This window comes from Nannospalax galili, unplaced genomic scaffold (assembly GCF_000622305.1).
Source record: "Nannospalax galili isolate Female #2095 unplaced genomic scaffold, S.galili_v1.0 scaffold34, whole genome shotgun sequence".
Classification (NCBI taxonomy): domain Eukaryota; kingdom Metazoa; phylum Chordata; class Mammalia; order Rodentia; family Spalacidae; genus Nannospalax; species Nannospalax galili.
Genome location: NW_008338996.1, coordinates 6,998,903 through 7,018,513, shown reverse-complemented (window position 1 = coordinate 7,018,513; position 19,611 = coordinate 6,998,903). Strand labels below are relative to the sequence as shown.

Here is a 19,611-nt window from a genome sequence, read left to right as displayed (position 1 = left end):
TGCCCAAGAGTCTTATGCAAAGGTCATCAGTCCAGGAGGATGGTAAATATGTAGAACCAGACCCAAAACCACAAACACCATTTCTAATCACACTATGCAATGCTTCTGAAATCAGATCCTAACCTACAGCCACAAAATAGCTTATTTCGTTCAATATATCATCTGCCCTACCTATATTTTTAGAAAATAATTGAAGACAAAATAATTTGTTTACTGTTAATTCCATCTATATCCTCGAGAGACCCTCTTTTCTGTATAATGATATTCTGGTGATCCAAGAGGCAAAGGCTTCCCTCATTTTTAGAAGCTACTCAGAGAAAGTCTACAACTGCCATTATGCTACGTTGTGCTCCATAGGGAAAAGGATGGGTTTGGTGTCTGTAAGTTAGACTATCATACAATACACATGTAATAATGCCATCCATACTTACTGGCTATGTATCAGACATTGAGTTAAAAGCTTCAACATTTTACCTTTTTAAATCCTTGCAAAGAATTCCACTGAGTTTTTCTTACTAGTTAACTATAAAGTTGAAGAGATTTCTTTTTTAAAACTAGACTTGGTGATACAGGTCTGTAATTCTAGTGCCCAAGAGGTGGAAGCAGGCATATCAGGAGTTCCAGGTCAACCTATATTACACAGTGAGTTCAAGGTCAGTCATGAACTCTATTTCAAACCCAGCCTCCAAAAACATTAATGTATTCATATAATGTTTCCTGAGACAGGGTCTCCCTGTAACCCCAACTGGCCTAGAACTCACTATGTAGACCAGGCTGGTCTTGAACTCACAGAGATCCACCTACCTCTTCCTCCTGAGTGGTGGTATTTAAGGCATGCCTCACCATACCTGGCTTATTCATAAAATTTTGAGATGATATTTTAAACCACTGTTAACCTGAAACTCTCAGAAAAGCACACATGAATAATCTTCAGGGGAAAGAAACTTACTGTCAATCAGAACTGTAGGTAAGAACTGAGTAATCGTCTTCAGAGGTGGTCGAGGCCTAGACAACCAAGTCAAGTTGTACTGTAGACTGACTCCTACATATTTCGATAAGTGATTCCAGATTAGCACCATACAGGAGCCCTTTATAGTTTATAAAACTATAAAGTTTATAGTTTGGAGAGAAAATTATTATATTCCCTTAGGGAAATGGATGATGGGTCTCGGGATACCAACAAAGCCATGTTGCTAGAGTAAAATTATCCATCCCTGTTAACACAGGAAGTGGGATAAATGATGTAGTGTGTCTATAGATTTCTATGGATCAGTAGACTCACAGCACATTAATAGCAGTTATGAGGAAGAAAAAATAAAACTGTGCATTTACAGGGGATGCTATTTTAAACACTGCTGATGGGTCATTTCTATAAATGTTCGTGGACCATACTAATGTTCCTAGTGAGCCTCCCAAAGGTTGTTGGAATACTTGATGCAGCCTTTCCTGACATTGGTTTAAAAAGGAACACTCTTTTCTTACTACAGGCCCTGGAAGTGGCTTTCCTAAAGAAATTCTTTGGGGAAGAAATGAATTAGTGGAATCAGGTGGTAATGAGTATCCTGGGGTTGCATACTTCTTTGTTATTTTCTGTTCACCCTGGGGTAGATAGGATAGACTTAACTTAGTTGTACAGCTCTAATTCTTGATTTTTAAGAAAACAAATAGATGAAGAGGGAAAATAACAGCTGTCAGAGCAATTACAGATGTGAGAAGGCAGAAGGAATGTATCTCACACTGGGCATTGGCAAGAGAAGTGGACAAAATCTGTTCGGCCTCTGTTTGCAGACACCCAGACTCATGAGGGCAGGTCCTGGTGGGTGTATGTTGTGTCTGCTGAGACAGGAACCTCAGACATCACTTTAGAGAAGCTGAATTTGGAATCAAGAGCTCTGACTCACAAACCAGCAAGCTACTGCCTTGCAATGTGACCCGACGCAGGCTTCTTCATTATGAAGCCCAAGTTCCATCTCCTGAACAGAATGGCTATGTATTCTCACAAAGTGGGGCAGGAAGCGCTAATAAGGTAACAGCCTTGCAAGAATGTGATGAAATCTTGGGAATTGTAAAGATTTAAATGCCCATGACTCTTCCTCTTCTTTGGTTTTCATTAGATTTATTCTTGGCCAGTGCCATGCTGGAGTTTTTGTATGAGAGGCAGACACTAGCATGCTGGGACACACTCACAGTGTCTCAAAGGGGACAGTTGCTGTGATTCAGTGTTGGATTAGAGGAAAGGAAATGTTAACTGAATTTTAAGCACAGAGTGAAGGGAACAAGGGAGATCAATATGTACTGGCTCTGAATCAGGGGGCTTGGATTATAGTACTGTGTCCTGAAGTTTTGCTGTCTGGGTAGTTGCCTCCCCATCCGTGGACTTAAGTCCCTCTTTTATAAATGGTAGAGCAAACAGATGACTCCAAAATTCATTCCAGCTCTGCCATCTTTGCAGATCATCCTTAAGCTCACAGCTGCATTGAGTACATCTAGCCCTGAAATGAGGGAGGAAGCAGGTTACCGTCAGTATGGACTCAGAGACTAGGGAAGTCACCTAGGTCAGTGTATTTTTCTTCAGTGGCATTTTCGTTTGACTGTGAGATTTTAAAGGTCAGAGGTGGCTAGTATTTACCTCATTTTTCTCTGTTCTCAACTACTAGTACAAAGCCAGACATCAAGTATTTGATCAACAAATGCAGGTACTTAAATGCTTACATGCATGCAGGCTAGAGTGAAAAGGTGTACCCTGAGGCGTATCAACATGGGGTCAGAAATCTATAGTGTAGGTTGCATCTGGTCCATGAGAGGCCAATTTTTAAACTTCTAGGGTGGCCTGGATACTAGAGGATCAGAAGACAAAATGAGAAGATCCTGACAGCATGGCCCCTCCCCCTCTTAGGACCTCAGTTCCTTCTCATATCCCTAAACTGAGGGGAATGGGCCACAAGGTGTAAGTCAGTTTTTTACTCATTCAATAGGCATTTGAATTTGTCTTTCTATCAGACCCTGAATGCAGTAGTGGAGACAACCCAGGCAATAGGACCTAAAACCAAACTTGTCTTATTCATGTGACAAGGGGATCAATAGATAGGGTATAAAACAGAATGAAAATGTTAAGTAAATCCCACTCAGTGGGAGTTCCTCATTCAGCTTAAAGAGTTAGTAAGAAGCCATTAGAAGAGGTTGCATCTTCCGGAAGGTCAATGCGATTATCCAGAGAATGAAGGTGAGGTTGTTCATGGTGATAATGGGTAAAATTCAGAGAGGACAGCTTGAGCAAAGAGGCGGAGTATTTGTGAGGGTGTAAGTCATGTTGGTCCCAGAGTGTCATGCTGAAGGGTCTGTGCTTCATTATGGGGTGGAGGGAGACAGCTAGATATGGGGCTTCAGGCAATATGAACTCCTGTACATTTGGTCTTAGACTATCTCTTAAACTATGTGTGTACTAGTAGAGACAGGTATCAAGGATAAGTGGTAGTAGAAGTAAGAATTGTGCTGAGTCAAAGTAGGAGACAATGATATCTTTTCTAGGAAGTTGAGGTGGGAAAAGAGAAACATAGATGAATCAGATCAAATATTACTTCATGACTATTCAGAAGTAGGCAGCGGGGGACTGGGTCATGGAAGATATCTGTGCTACTTACATAATACAGAATGAATATAGACATATATGCTTAGTTAGGCTGAAAGTAAGGAGGGGTTTAACGTGCCTTCCAGGAGCTGATCCATGAATCAGAGGCAGGTAGGTCACCTTGAAGGCTTGACATCTCTCTTCTGTGAAAATGCAGAGGCACCTGGGTTAGACATATGTATCTTTGGGCACACATATATGTATGTGCATGTGTGTGTGTGTGTGTGTGTGTGTGTGTGTGTTGGAAGTGGACAGACTGGACCTGTGAGACTACCAGTTTTCATCACTCACTGTTTCTCAAAGAGTACAGTGTAGTCCAATAGTCTGAAAAGGTCCCCTGGGTGGCAGTAGGGTTATTCTTCCATTGCACTAATGCCTATAACCTTACAGGGCTCCGGCTTTGTTTTCTACCCAGGATTAATCATTTACTCATGGGCTTTAATACAAGCCAGACATCACCTCCCCGTGCATCACGCAAAGCAGTGCCATTCCGGCTTCCATCCTGATGTCAGCTTTCACATTCCTGCTGTCAGAGTGGGAAGCAGTTTTCTTTTTTGCCCCAGCTTCAACATCCTATGATCTGAAACGTTTGCTAACCTCCATCCAAACATATTTTCCAGAAATGACAGGAAATGAGTGTCTAGAAAGGCTACTGATTTTCTTCAGGTTGGTTTTGTGTTCTGTTGCACTGGCTCTACCATGAACTTGCTATGTGACTTGAAGTGATTTGTTTTTCTCTTCTGGGCTTAGTACTCATCCCACAATGAAAAACTTGGAGGAGGTGATAGTCATCTCACTTGGATCTCCATGTTTTTGTGTAATGGGTTTCCAAACTAAACTCCTTACCTACAGACTCAGTCACCAAAATTTTTTACAGAGACAATCCTGAGATGCCCAAATCTATTATTTGTGAATTAGACTTAAAAGTTTTCAAACTTACAAGGAGCCTTGAAAATCATGTAATCAGCACTGGCTGTGAGAGAGCTGAACCCAGAAAGGAAAGATCACTTCTTCGGTCACAGTCCCTTGATAGAAGAAAAGAGAACAGAACGCGGGGCTCCTGACTTACAATCCAGGTGCTCCTTACCCCTTAGAACCGAGTGCTGGAGTCCAGCCAGACCTTGGGACTCCAGTTGGAGACCAGCCCTCTCTGAACACGCACGGAGTAGTCTTCCATGTTGCTCAGAGTGAAATCATAGAAAGCTAATGTAGTAACCTTCTGGCAGCTGGGGTGGGTGAAGGGGGGTAGTATAGGAAATGAGTGAACACATTTGGCCAAGTTCAGGGTCCACGTGACCCTCCAGGAGTCATCGTTTCAAAACAAACTCAACCTTGTGGGTTCAAGTTCTCCCCCTCATCAGAAATGTAACTTCCTGCTTCTAAGAAGCAGGGCTTACAAAAGGGCTCTGAAGAGTCCGCCGACATCAAATAGCTCTTACAAAATAGCGTTTTGATGAGTTAAGTGTAAATGAATCAGAAACATAAGGATTACATTTTCCCCAAGTGCACATGGGTTTCAAAATTGAGGGGAAATGTAGCCTGCTAACAGCACGCCGGCTTTCACCAAACCCAAAGCGTCCGTGGGGATGGTGGGGGCAGAGAAGAAAGAGGCGCCCAGCCCCCAAATGGTTTTAGATGTGGTGCCAAATTCAAAAATGCTGTTGGGCTCGCCCTCTGCCAGTAATAAAATTGCTGGCCACCCAGAGAGGCCACAGGGAGGAGAAAGGAGATTGCTTTCCCCGACCTGGTCCTCACTAACTGCTCAGTGCTGCTCAATCACAGCTGTCACTGGGTCCCTGTGCCGGACTGGCTGGCCCCAACTTGGCCTCGATTTTCACACTATACTGCATGCCTTGTTTACGTCCAACTATATCTGGTGTTTTGGCTCTCAGAGTCCTTGGCAACCAAGCAGCTTGTCACAAACCCCTGCTCTGTAATCAAGTGACCTGTCCATCACCAGCAGAGTGTTTGGGGAAATTGTCACATATCTCCTTGGGCTGCAATCAGGAAAAACAAGAGTCCCTAGGGAATGTTTTCCTCTCTCTTTACTTTAATGCTATCCAGGTGTGGCATTTCCCCTCAAATTTGTAAAATCTTCCTTTCAAAATCACAGCTTGACACAAATAACCACTAAAATTACAGAATGGCTATTCCTTTACCCAGGGATCTTAAGCTCAGGATCTTTTACAATTTCCACATTGTCTCTCCATTCTTTCCCTTGTGTTTTATTTCATGGCACCAAGAAAGTAAGAAAATCATTTCAATTGGTGGTAAAAGATGATTAAAACAAAATAATAAAGGCCTTGGCTGCAAACTGTTAGTTTTATTAAATTTGCTACTGTGCTTTAAATTGGTACCAGGGCAAATCTTTGGACAATTATATCAAAGGCTGCTGGAATTAATCAGTTACATATATATGTTTGCACCCCTCTGGGTCTTATGCAGTGAAGGCAACTTTGTCAGTATGAAGAGAATGAGTTTTTGCATTGTCCTTTTAAGAAATTCTACCCTCATCCCTTTGAGAAGGGATCCACATACCCAGTGGATTCTCACATCTTGGCATCTCATTCTTCATTTGTTGAATTCAGAAGATGGAGTGGAGACCTCAGTGGTCACCAGGAAGAGTAGCATGATGACTGTCACAAAACAGAACAAAATCTTTCTCAGCAACAGGCTCTCAGCCATTAATAAAAGTCACCTGAGCGGAAAGATTGCTGCCTAATGAATGAGAAGGGGCATGTTCTAGAGCTATCAAAGGGCTGGGTATTGATTCAGTATCTCAACTACTATTAGTATACCTGAGTTCTGAGCTTGACAACTACAGATAGGGAAAAAGCTTGAGCAATCACTACATCCAGCCCCCTGCTCTTATAACGAATCTCCCATGGCTGGCAAATGCCCGTTGACTATGCACTCTGACTTGACTCTTGTTAAGGTTTGCTGCTTCCTGTGATTCACCATCATGTTCAGTCCATATGAACTGTTCTTTATCTAAAAAGATTTACCTCTATATCCCATTTTCCACTGTTTCTACTGCTCAGAATACCGTTTTCATTTTTGATATCTATCACTCTCCCAACATGTATTATCTCAAACTATTCATTCATCATTAGATATTGCTGGGAAACTGTCATGCGTCAGGTACCATGCTAGGAACTAAGGTATAACTATAAGGAACTGATGTTCTCTCTGCCATCAACCACACCAAGTAGATAGACATTTGTATCTGATGGCCAGAAAGTGATTAGTTTACAATAAAGCATGAGGAACCAACTTAATTCAGGTTCCAAGAAGAACTGCATCTAAACCTCTCTCGTCCTTCCTACCCACTTCTGAGTCATGCTCTATATTAACGATTTTCAAGCTCTACCTGTATTTCAACCATATTCTAATTAGCTTATCCTGCCTTCTGCACTGTGAACTATTTGAGATCAATAATAGTATCTTCATTCTGTGTCCTTCATCTTTCCTAAACTCCATGTCTTTTTTTTCAATTGAACAAGGAAGAACTGACAGAGAAGAGAACTATTTTGCCCAAAGTCACAGCAGAGTCCGTGGGAGAACAGGGCCATTTTTCCTGTCACGTAGTCTACCGGCAGTTTATCTGCCTGCTTTTCAAGAGATCCCTTCCCAAAAAACGGTACTCTGTACCAAATCCTTAACAACCACCCCACCAGCAACCTAACAAATACAAAGTAAGGCCAAAGCACCTCCTAACCTAAAGCAGAAATAACAATTTCCTTTAGTCATTCATGGTGTGGTGAAACTTACACTGGAATTAAATACTATAGGGTAATCGCATATAAGAAAAACCTCAGTGTATGTAACCTTAGCGAATGAATGTTAAGAAAAGCACTCTTTGAGAAGACTAATGATACTTCAACGTCACTCCATAGGGGAAGACACGACATTGGAAGCTTTATCTCTCGTTAAACAACATAGAGCATGAGAATACAGTACAGTATCAAGCCTGACAGATACATTAATTCCTTCGATCCCATGGGGAGTATTTGGTCTCTACAACCTTTCTTCCAAAACCAGCTGTCCATATGGTTACCAAAGGCAAATATCATCATGTCGTTTGCTAGGGAAGCCAAGTCTCTTCTTCCTTTAACTTGACTTGCTCTGGCCTTTCTACAGTCAAGCCAGCACACTGCTTTGAAAGCGCATCTCAGATGACGCCCAATCCTGCACACCAGCCAAGGCAATAGCAACCTTCTGTCTTCGTGTGGCCTCTATCCTTTTCAGACTTTACTGGATATTTTGATTTTAATACCATTTTTTCTCCAACAGCCTATGAACCACAGGATAGTACCATATTTTGGTCATCTTGTATCCCAGGAATCTCAAGTATCCTTGGCTGACTCAGGGACTGCTATGCGAATGCATGAGTAGACAAATGAAATGATACAAATAAGTCTGTTCAGAATCTGAATAAAGAATGTAGATAGCTGGATTGACTTCTATACTCCTTCCTTCATTAGCATTAAAGATAAAGTCATATTATAAGTTTTTTTCTCACATTTATACCAAACTGTGTGATTTTATACATGAAAAGATAGATGTAAGGCTGTTTAGAGAATTTTACTGGGTGCTATCTCACAGGAGTATAAGAGATTTTATTGCAAATGTAAATTAATTTACATAACACTCTGATTTGTTATAATAAGCTTTGATAGTCAGAAAAATAACATATCAATTGTGACAATATAGTATCATTTCCCTATTTAAAGAAAAATATCAGCTTCCATTCTAAGGATGCCTTAGGTGGCTAAATGTTTAGCTCAGTGGTACAGCAAATGTTTAGTAGGCACAAGGCCCTGAGTTCAGCCACCAGTACCCAAAAGAACCCCCACCAAGAACATGTTAGAATTGAATCTATTTTCTTCTATTATAAAATAAAATACACAGTACTCTGAGCTGCAGCCCTCTACAACACTTTAGAACCGTGAAGGGATAGCTTGACTCTCATCAAATTGTTCTAACAGTCTAAACTCTATTGTTCATCAATGCTTGGCTCACTAATATAAGTTTATCAAAAGAATCAGCTAAAAATTATGATGAAACTAGGGGTGATAAAACTGAACTGTATGATATGAATCCTGCTTTAAAATTATTATTGCCTTGATATTGGGCAGATCAATAAACTTCCCTAAGCCTCAACTGAAAAACTGAAAGCTTCTTAAGACACAATAATAATCTAAGAGATTTTGAACTACACGACAATATTTGTTCTTTTAAATATATAGGACTGAGATTCTGAATTAAAATATATTTTTTCTTCATTTGTGAGCACAGATATTTTTATAATTTCCCCCATGTACTCGCCAGCAACAAAAAAAATCTCAACAAAGCCGGGCATGGTGGCTCATGCCTTTAATCTGAGGACTCAGGACTCAGGAGGCAGAGGGAGGCAGACCTCTGTGAGTTCAAAGCCAACCTAGTCTACAAATTGAGTTCCAGGCCAGCTGGAGCTACAGGGAAACTCTGCCTCAAAAAGATTAAAAAAAAAAAATTCAACAAATACAAAGAATTAGTGTCTTATAGAGCATGATTTTCAAGTTTATTTTGTAGCATATGATTTCTATTAGGCCACATATACAGAAACAAACAAATAAACAAATATAAAACTTCCAGTCAATGAAATATATGACCAAGTAACAAAAATGTTACATAAGATATTACCAAACAGAATTCAGCTTGCTTACAGAATCCACATGCTTACAGAAACACACACACACATACACACGCGCACACACACACACACTAAGTCAAAGCCAGATTATTTCAGCATGAGAGGCTCAATATTAGGTTGTCTGCTAATATAACCCCAAATATTAGTATATTGAATTAATTTTCAATTGAAATATTTTACTAAATACAAATGAATTGTAAGGACTAAAGCCTGGAACTGTAGTGCAGTGATAGAGTACTCACTTTATCAAAGGTGAAGTCCTAGGTTCATTCCCCAGCACCACAGATACAAAACTAAACAAAACAAAATTAAATCTCTACAAGATGCAAAAGCATCAAAAGTATACCATTTCCTTATTTATCATTTATTTATCTTATGTGTTTGAGTGTATTGCTAGCGCATATGTCAGTGTGCCCATGTCATGCAGTGTCTACAGAAAGTGTCAGATCCCCTGGAACTGGAGTTTTAGGTGATCCTTAGCCACCATGTGGGTATGAAGATATGAACCTGGGTCCTCTACAAGAGCAGCCAGTGCTCTTAACCACTGTGTCATCTCTCTAGCCTCCAAGTATCCCTTTTGTAAATTATAGAGTCAAATCCAGATTTCCCTGTAGTATCACCAAGTAGATAGGATTATAAAAGATGAGACAGGACTAAGGATGTAACCTGGTGGTAGAATGTTTACCTAGCATGTGCAAAGCCCTGGAATTCAATCCTTGGGACTTGAAAAAGGTAATTATTGAAGGAAATATATAGACCTGTCATTCATTTTCTAGTGAGACTACATAGGAAAATTAATAAGAATCAACGAATTATTATAATGAATGGAATAGGACTATGAGGACTTCTGAAGACGCTTTCATTATAGCTCAATTGTTTTTATCATCCCTAAAGTACTAGAATGGTGGGTGTGTGTATGTGTGTGTGTGTGTGTGAATAACATTGATATATTTCTAATAAAATCAAGAAAGTTTTAAGACATTACTGATCATAAAAGAATTCTAAAATATATAAGATGACAAAGTCTACAGCTCAGTAGGAGGATTCAGTATCAGAAAGAGGCCTTTCTCCACAAATATATCTATGTATTCAATGAAATTGAAACCTGAATCCCAGTAGATATTTTAAAAAATGAACCATACAGGGTGAGGCAACTGGGGTACCCCTTCAGTGGGTCTATCTAAAAGACTCTCAAATTGCATAACTCTTAACTGTAGAAAGAAAAGAAAGTCCTTGACTGATGCCTAGGTGTGTCTTGAACTGAGTAGCTTTCAAATAGGTGTCTACAAATTTAAAATATCAGGAAACTGTATACGTAAGGTCTTTGCCTTTTATATGTTCCTTATACATCAATAATGTAATGAACAGAGTGAAGGTATTCATTTTTATTATCTTTATTGTCATAATAAAAATTTAACATTAAATAAAAAATGAACCACATAATTCACTGAAAGAGAAAAAAGATCCTTGGAAGGAGAAAAAGATATTATAGGGTGAACTCATACCATAAATCCAGGCTTTTATATAGATATAGAAATTATGATAGACTACTATCGACAGTGTGTTAGAAAAAATTAGACCATGCGGCGGGGAAATGATTCAGTGTGTAAAGTGCTTGCTGTGCAAACAGAACCTGAGTTCAGATTCCCGGCACCTGCATAAAAATGAGGCATGGCAGTGTCCATGTGTAACCTCGGTGCTAGGAACACAGGCATAGTCCAGGCTCTCTGCTCAGCCATTTTAACTGAAAAAGAAATGAAAAAACATAAGATAGAGTAGTAAGACATCTGAGGTTGTCCTCTGGCCTCTGGGTTCCAAGGTCATCCTTAGATATGTAGTGAGTTGGGGTTGAGTCCAGACTAAGGGGAGGAGGAGGAAGAGGAAGAAGAGGAGGAGGAGGAGGAGGGGAGGAGGAGGAGGGGGAGGAAAAGTAATAAAAATGTTAGACCAGTGCAGCAAGATAATCCATAAACTCATATAAAAGCCAAAATTGTATAGGACAAAAGCACTACTACAAGAACTAACCATTGTCCTAAAAGGATTAACTAGTACTGGAGAAATAGTTCATTCATATTTGAGGGAACCAGACAATCCTTATTCATTTCATTTCAAAAACTATAATGAAGGCAACAAGGTGGCTCAATGGGTGGAGGCACCTGCTGCTAAATCCAAAGACCTCAGTTCAATCCCTAGAACCCCCATGGTGGAAAGAGAGAACCAACTCTTGCAAGTTCTACCCTCTACATGTGTGTGTTGGTGGGCAGGTATGCACACACACACACACACACACACACACACACATACACATACACAAACACACATATACACAAACACGCACACCAAATAAATATAATTATAGTGCAAATTCATGAAGCTATTGGTGTTAAAATATCCTACTTTTAAAACAAAATAGAGGACTGGGGAGATTGCTTAGTAGTTAAGACTGTGCATTGTTCTTGCAGAGGACTGGACCCTGGTTTGGTTTAGCATCCAGGAAGTTAGAACCATGAGGTTACAACCACTTCTAGCTCTGCCTCTAGGATTTGCCTCTAGCAAATCCTTCTTCTGGACTCCACATGTACCTGTGCTCACTCTTACACATGCACATCCACCCAGAGACATATGTATACACATAATCAAAACTATTTTTTAAATTGTTTATTTAATAACCACATAATTAGAAGAAGCATTTTGTTACAATAGCATTGACATATTCAATAACAATTTCCAGAGCTAAGATGCATCTCTTCCAAAACTGGCTGTAAATTTTCAGGTTTACAGTTGAATTAATACAATATTATTTTCAGTATAAACCCTATAAGACATAAAATTGAATGAGGTTTTAACCTTTAAAAAGATCTGCATTTCATTATTAAAACATACTGTTTCATACAGAAAAGCTCATTTTTAATGCAACTAACACTTAGATGTAAAATTATTTTAAAAAAAGAAGAAAATAGAAAGACTATTTCATTCTTCTGGAGAACTGAAACATTTACTCCACAACACATGAAAAGCAAAAACAATGAAGAAAAAAAATTATTAATCAACAAAGCAGCATAAACAGAGTAGAAAATAAGAGTAACAGACCTGGAAATGGTATTTGCAAAGTTATGCTATAAATTATTCCTGTCTGGTGTAAACATACTACATATTAAGACAGGGAACCTGACTTTAAATAGGCAACAGAATGAATAGACAACCCACAGGGCTGGAAACGTATGAGGGCAACAAATATGTAAAAAGATACTCAGGCTTGTTAATAATGAAGCAAGCAAAGGCAAAATAATACAATAATTAAATACAATTTAATAACCAACAGATTGGCAAAAAAAATAATGTTTGGCAGAATGGAGTGTTGGCAAAGAGCAGAGGCAATGGGAACTCTGTGGTAGGCTTATTAATTGGTGCAACCATTTGGGAAATAATTTGGCAATATCTAATAAAATTGGAAATGCAAGAACTCTGTACCTAATAACTTTTTGTGTTATATTTCTTTCTGAAAACTCTCTCTCTCTGCATACCAAGGAATGAAAACACAAATGTTTAAAGCAGCATTCTTGGAAATAACAAACACAAATATTAAATAATAATAGCAATGTTAAAAGAACCAACACAGATTTTCATTAAGAATAGAATAGCCAATTAAAGAGTGATTCATTTATAGAGCAATATCCTTAAGTCAGTAAATAAGTGAACTGAATCTACTTGTAACATAACTATAGTTTCAAAACAATGCTGAGGGAGAAAAAGACCAGCTATACAATGATAAATGTAATATTAAAATATACGAAATTGAAAATGTTAACCAATACATTATGTACAAAAATATAAAAATCTGCCAGAGAGGAAAATAAGATAAGCACACAAAGGGCAGCACATGGATTCCAACTCTGTCAGTGTATTTTGTACTTATTTCCTACAAAACCAAAAGTATCTGAAGATAATATGGCCCAGTATTATAATATGACAAAGATGAACAAAAGCACATGAACACTTGCTGTGTTCTCTGTACTTTTCTGTATAATTGAAATATTTTCTAATTAAAACAGTTGTAAGGATTTGTATGAGGTCTCTGGCACTTATTCTTAGACTTAAAAAGCGATTACTTCCTTCCATTCTTGGCTGCAAGCTGGTATCCAAAGGGCCCAAGCATTACCCTCTGATTCTTAGCCCCAGGCTGGACCACAATACTTGGGATATTCATGAGCCAGAGGCACCCTAGGTGGTCTTACCATTATATCTTCCAGCTCAGACTGTCTGGGTGGTAGGTGTTTACCTGCACCCATTCTTAATGCAGAATTTTAAACGTATTATACAGGATTTCTAGCCTAAATAAAAGTCCAAGCCAAGAAGATACAAGAACACATTCCTCATTAAATTAGAATCATGGATTGAAGAGGTGAGCATTACACTTCTCTCAAATTCCCTTTAGATAAGTGAAAAAATGCTCAAGGGACAAATGGCTTGTCCGTAGCACTGGGCACTAGTAGTGTTAAGACAGCTTGCATCTTCTAACTTTCAGATCTTTCCAACTGAACTGTGTATGTTAACCCTCCTTGATTCCAGATTAAGTCTTTTTCTGTCTGCTGTCTTCTAGTGCATAAACCTGTGGGGGCTTCCATAACTGGAATAAGCAGTGTCTTGGGAGATGGTTACACAGAACTGGTTGAAGTTTCTGCCCATGGCGAAAGCTATAGGCAAGTAGCTGTCTCTCTCTGTGTTAGTTTCGTCGTCTGAGAAGGAATAATGACAGATTCTCAAGAAATGCCTGCTTTGAATGAAATTATCTGCACAAGTATAAAAGTGCTATGCCTGGTAGGTTAGGAACAAATTGAGACTACAATCAAAATTATTTTTCTAGAAGACAGAGTTTTAAAGACATACGACTCAGCTTAAAAAGAGACTGGGGGACCATGATAAATGGATGGTATGATGTTGAAACAGCAGGAGATCAATGAGGAACAATCACAGTGCTCAGGGAAGGTTTCCTGAAAACCAAAGTAAGATACTTGCACAGCATAAATGAGGCACTCTCTCCCCATCATCCTTCTGTATTTCCATATTTTTCATTTCATATTTTTATGTGAGTATGGGACAAAAGGCATATGTCCTGACTGAAAAAAATAAACAGTGCCCACAAATAATCTAAATAAATGTATAATATTTCATATTAATTATATATTATCAATTTTAAAATATGCATTTTAAGCATCCATATTTAAGTATTTAAATCTAAGAGTGCTTATCCACCTTCTGTATTTTTAATATTCTTAAGATGATATTGGGGCTGGAGAGATGGCTCAGCACTTAACAGCACTGACTGATCTTGCAGAGGACCTGGGTTTGGTTCCCAGCACCCACATGGCAGCTAACACACCATCTGTAACTCCAGTTCTAGGGGATTCTACACCCTCTTCTGACCGCCATGGGCATTGCGTGGCACACATGCACTTACGTACATGAAAGCAATACACTCATACATATAAAATAAAACTAATAAGTAATTTTTTAAAGATGATCTCACAATCTGTAACTAAATTTTAATGTGTGTTTGCACTGTATATTTGGTGTACATTTGCCATTAATATGAGGTTTAGTTTGGTTTTGAGACAGATTCTCACTCTATATCCTAGGCTGGTCTGGAATTCACTAATTAGTGCAGACTGACCTTGGAGTTGTAGCAATTACAGATGTGAGCCACTGCACCGAGATTCATTTTGATGTTTGTGGGAAGAAATATTGAGGAAATCCTCTCAGTGAGAAATTACAGCATGTTTTTCCTCATCCTCGGAAACACAAACCTAAGGCAAATGTGTCATTTAAGATAGTTTAATAAGGAAGTGATGGCTAGACCTTAGAAAGATTGTTTTTAAATGGCTTACAAAGGAGCTATGAAACAATCCCTCAACATTAGCCAAATAATTCATCACATTTAAATTAATTAGTTAGAAATGCAAAATTAATCTTATATTTGAACTGATAATTAATTTTTTATTGTTTAAAGTTTTTTCCCTAATAAATTTAAAATTTCCAAATTATATGAAAAAAAAACAGAAATGGCCAGAATAATCATATCTCAGATAAAGTACTAAAGTCTTAGTTCCAAAGACAAAGTGAAGGGGAAGCTTCAGCTCAGTAGTAAGATCTCATCCCTGCAGACAATGAGCAGGTTTCAAGCGGGAGAGTTACTGGATCTAAGAAGATTGTTCTCTGGTTGGTAAGACTGGAAAAGGGGTGTTAGAAAAGGGAAGCAAGTGAGAGATTGCTTCACTGATCAAGGTTGAGATGTTGGTGGCCTCGGAGCCAAAGGGTGATGTGGAATCTTGTAGGTGGAGAGAAATTACAAAGTACAGGAGGGAAAGAAATTCAAGTGACAGCTTAAAGCTTCTCATATGGATTTAGGAGCAAGTGAAAGGGCCAATTGACGTAAACATCCTACTTTTAGACCAAGCACGACATGGATTCTAACCTCCAACAAAGATGTCAGCAGCCACCAGCTTGCCTTTCTTACAAAAATAAAACGAAATCTATTTAGGTTCTGAAGAACTTATGTTTTACATTAATTTTTATTTTATCTTGGAGAAAATATAATTTTACCACAGAAAATTTTCAATAGAAAAGCATAATCATTTTAACAGCAATTGTACCTGCCCTTCCTTCAAATTTTTAAATAAATTGGAATTTGCAATTTAAATAAAGGTATGACTTGAGTTTCTGTTACCCTTTCTGAGAATTTAGGATTTCAGTCCCTGACTCTGGCTTCAAAAGGATAACGACATATAAGCCAGACACACAGTTGTGAGAAGAGGGTCATTAAATTCTCTTGAACAATCTGAAATGTTGAACATGCTGTTAGAAAGAGCGTCACTGGGTAGAAATTATTAAGAGAGAGCTCTTATCCTAGGGTTAAGACAGAACTGAGATGTAGAATTTTCAGAACTTGGAATGAGTTACCTTGAAAGAGAGCACTGTGTTTGACATTGAGGGCTTCCTAGCTAAATGATGTCATGAAAGACGAACTTTCCAACAAGCTGAACCACATATGGCAGATAATGGCCCCATATTCATGAATTCACCTAGCCAAGACTACATGCATTATGTGTATCTCTGTCTCTTCTACTAAAGAGGGGTGTAACATAACCCCAGTGGCTGAGAATGTTGCTAATTAACCATTGATAATACCGGATCAACATTTATTAGTGCTTCATCAAGGGCTGGGGACATATGTACTTTATACATATTCTCGCTTTGAGCTTTAGGAAAAATACTCTGAGGACAGATTTATAACTGACTTGAAATAGGCTCAAAGAGATTAAAAACAATCCCTGCCAAGGACTTTCTGGATAAAAGTGATGAAGCCGGGACACAAAAACGTATTTGCTTAGCTGCATGTTGGTGATCACGGAGACAGAGAAAGAGCATGGCATGAAGATGTACAAAAGGTAAGGTAGGACTAGAGGAAAACATTCACAAAGATTGGCTAATTTATCGCCCTAAATACTCCAGCCACAAATCATTTGTGATGTACACACAAATGAAAAACACTTTGAGAAGTACTTTTTGTACTGGCAAGCTTTTCTACAGAAGCGCCCATTGACTCAGGCACTGAGCGTATGCCTTCTGTGGTCCAAGATGTAGCCTGAAGCATATTTCTTACTTTATTCAAAAACACTGTCGTATTCTTTCAATAGGTCTCCACATTTTAGAACTAAGTGAATGTATTATAAAACTCATGGCAGATTTATTGTGTGCCTTCATGTACCTTACAATACCACTTTCACCCCTACCCTAGTGTAGTTTTAGAAGAATCACTCATTAGTCTAGGCATGGGTAAAAGAGCCAACAAGATGGGTATTTTGATGATGGCATTCTGGAATTTGCAATTTAACTGTCATCTATATGTACAATATCTCAAGATAGTTATGAACCTACTGACTAGTTTTCATCAGCACACCTATAGTAGAATCCTCATGGACTCCGGGTCTACCCACAACATTAGTAGCACTTCAGCGCTACTAAAGCAAACTCCCTTTGGAGAGAATGTGTCTACTGTTTTCAGTAAGGTAATGTTCTTCACAGGAATCATTTATTGCTAAACTCTAACTCATCATCGCTTCTTAGGAAAGCATCTCTGTTCATTGCTCATGCACCTGTTATCTCTTTGGCCTTGTCCAAACAGCTCCAGCCCTAACATAGCAGCTGAAATAATAGATGGGCAGGAGATCTTGAGATTTCTGACATCGTCTTTTTTGTTTATGAAATCCACCTCCTTCCTCTCTGGAATCTGATAGGAATTCTCTTTATTAACCTTTTGTGGTTTTTCCCATGGTACATTTTTATTATTTAAAAAATGAAGAATGACATATCTCTTTGAAAATGATCTAAAAGGAAATACGAACGGAGATTAGTCATGTAGAATTGACATAAACATGCTTTTGTGCTAGAGGATTACTAACAGTAGCCAGGTTCCCAGGTGAGGACGTCTGGACAGGCTCCTGAGGTCTTAAGTCAGAGGAGAGATGTAATTTTGGCATGTTAGAAATCTGGCAGGTATCAGCAGCTGGAATTGCCATTCCAGGACAAGACCCTAGGTAGGCCCGGAGGGAGGTAGGATATAGGATATGACTCAATAGCACATGATTGAAAACAATTGGCTTAACTTCTCTACACCTCAGAGTCATCATCTATAAAAACGACATGAAAATACTAGTGCCTATGTAGGGTTGTTTTGATTCGCAAATAAAAATATGTATGGCAAGTGCACAGCCAAGGGCCAAAATTCAGTTAATGAGTGCTGCTGTTGTTAAGTAAAGAATGAGAAACACGGAGAGCCACAAGCAGTGAAGAGGGAGACTTGCTGACAGTGCAACGTAAGGAAAGGGCTTGCTCACACAAAGCGGGCTCTTGCACAGGTCCTTAAATGAAATGGTTAGATAATGTGCAGAGACTCTTCTGTGGTTTTGCTTATCCTTCCTTTTCCCAGGATCACTTTCTCCCTCACACTTATTGTATGAATCCCATACTCTCTGATATTCTTCCACAAGGGTGGGTACAAAAAGTTAAAGGTCAAAGACATCTAGTGCTATTCATGTTTTCAGTCAGGTGAGGCCAATTATTAGTGGTATACATTTCAGTGTACTCCAGCATACTTAGCAGAGTAGGTTAACCAGAGTATATAATATAAATTATGGGATAAAGCTGGGCGTGGTGGCACATGCCTGTAGTCCCAGCACTTGGGAGGCAGAGTTGGGTGAATCTCTGTGAGTTCAAGGCCAGCCTGGTCTACATAGTGAGTTCCAGGCCAGCTTGGGGGGCTACAAGGAGACCCTGTTTCAAATACCAAAAAGAGAAAAAAAAAACAAAACCAAATTATGGGATAACTAAATGGCATTTGATTTCCAAAATGAGCAAGAATGCAAGATTGTATTCAAAGAGATAAATTTTTAATTCTCTTCCTGCCTCCCACAAGCACTGTATTTATTTAACTAGAAAACTTCTTTTTATTTTCCAGGGATCTGAAGCTCGGTAGTGTGTACCAGTACAGGATTATCACCATTTCAGGAACGGAAGAGAGTGAGCCATCGCCTGCTGCCATATACACCCATGGAAGTGGGTACTGTGGTGATGGCATTATCCAGAAGTAAGTAGGTCCGTCTAAGGAAAGAGGATGGAGGAAATCTTAATTAGGCCAGCCAGATGCTAGGACGGGAGAGCTTATGAGATACTCTTCAATGCATAAGCTGCGAGGTACCTGTGAGCCCCATAAATCAATTAATCTTTAAGCTATTTTCTGATCTTTGAAGAAAAATCGCTGACTCTTTTGGGGGCCACATGTATTTCTCAGTGCAAAATATAATGTAATAAATAGAATAACCATAGATCCCGTTGTGTACTTATTACCATTTGGTCCTGTTCGTAATTGTCTTATATGTGCTATGAGAGTTCTATTAGTCTTTCCTATGATCATTCACACATTCAGTGATCAGGACATAGTTCATCTAGGATAAAATATATTTACAAGAGGTAGAGAAATGGCTTAGAAGTTAAGAGTATCACAGTTGGCTATAACTCCAGCTCTAGGGAATCTGATACATCTGGCCTTCATGAGCACCTACACTCCTGTGCACATACTCATACACAGCACACACACACATAATTAAAATAAAAAATAAGAAATAATAAGGGTAAAGTGGCTCATCCCTTTAATCCCAGTACTCAGGAGACAGAGGCAGACAGATCTCTGTGAGTTCAAGGTCAGCCTGGTCTACATAGGGAGTTCCAGGCC

General features: G+C 38.9%; 1 protein-coding gene across 1 annotated transcript in view; it reads left to right on the top strand.

Moving 5' to 3' along the window:
* Pappa (pappalysin 1) overlaps positions 1-19,611 on the top strand; it is a 252,646-nt gene that overhangs the window by 98,657 nt on the left and 134,378 nt on the right. The window contains exon 8 of the mRNA XM_008833486.3: positions 18,838-18,966. Coding sequence (XP_008831708.1) covers positions 18,838-18,966 — 129 coding nt within the window. The remainder of the gene's footprint in view (positions 1-18,837; positions 18,967-19,611) is intronic.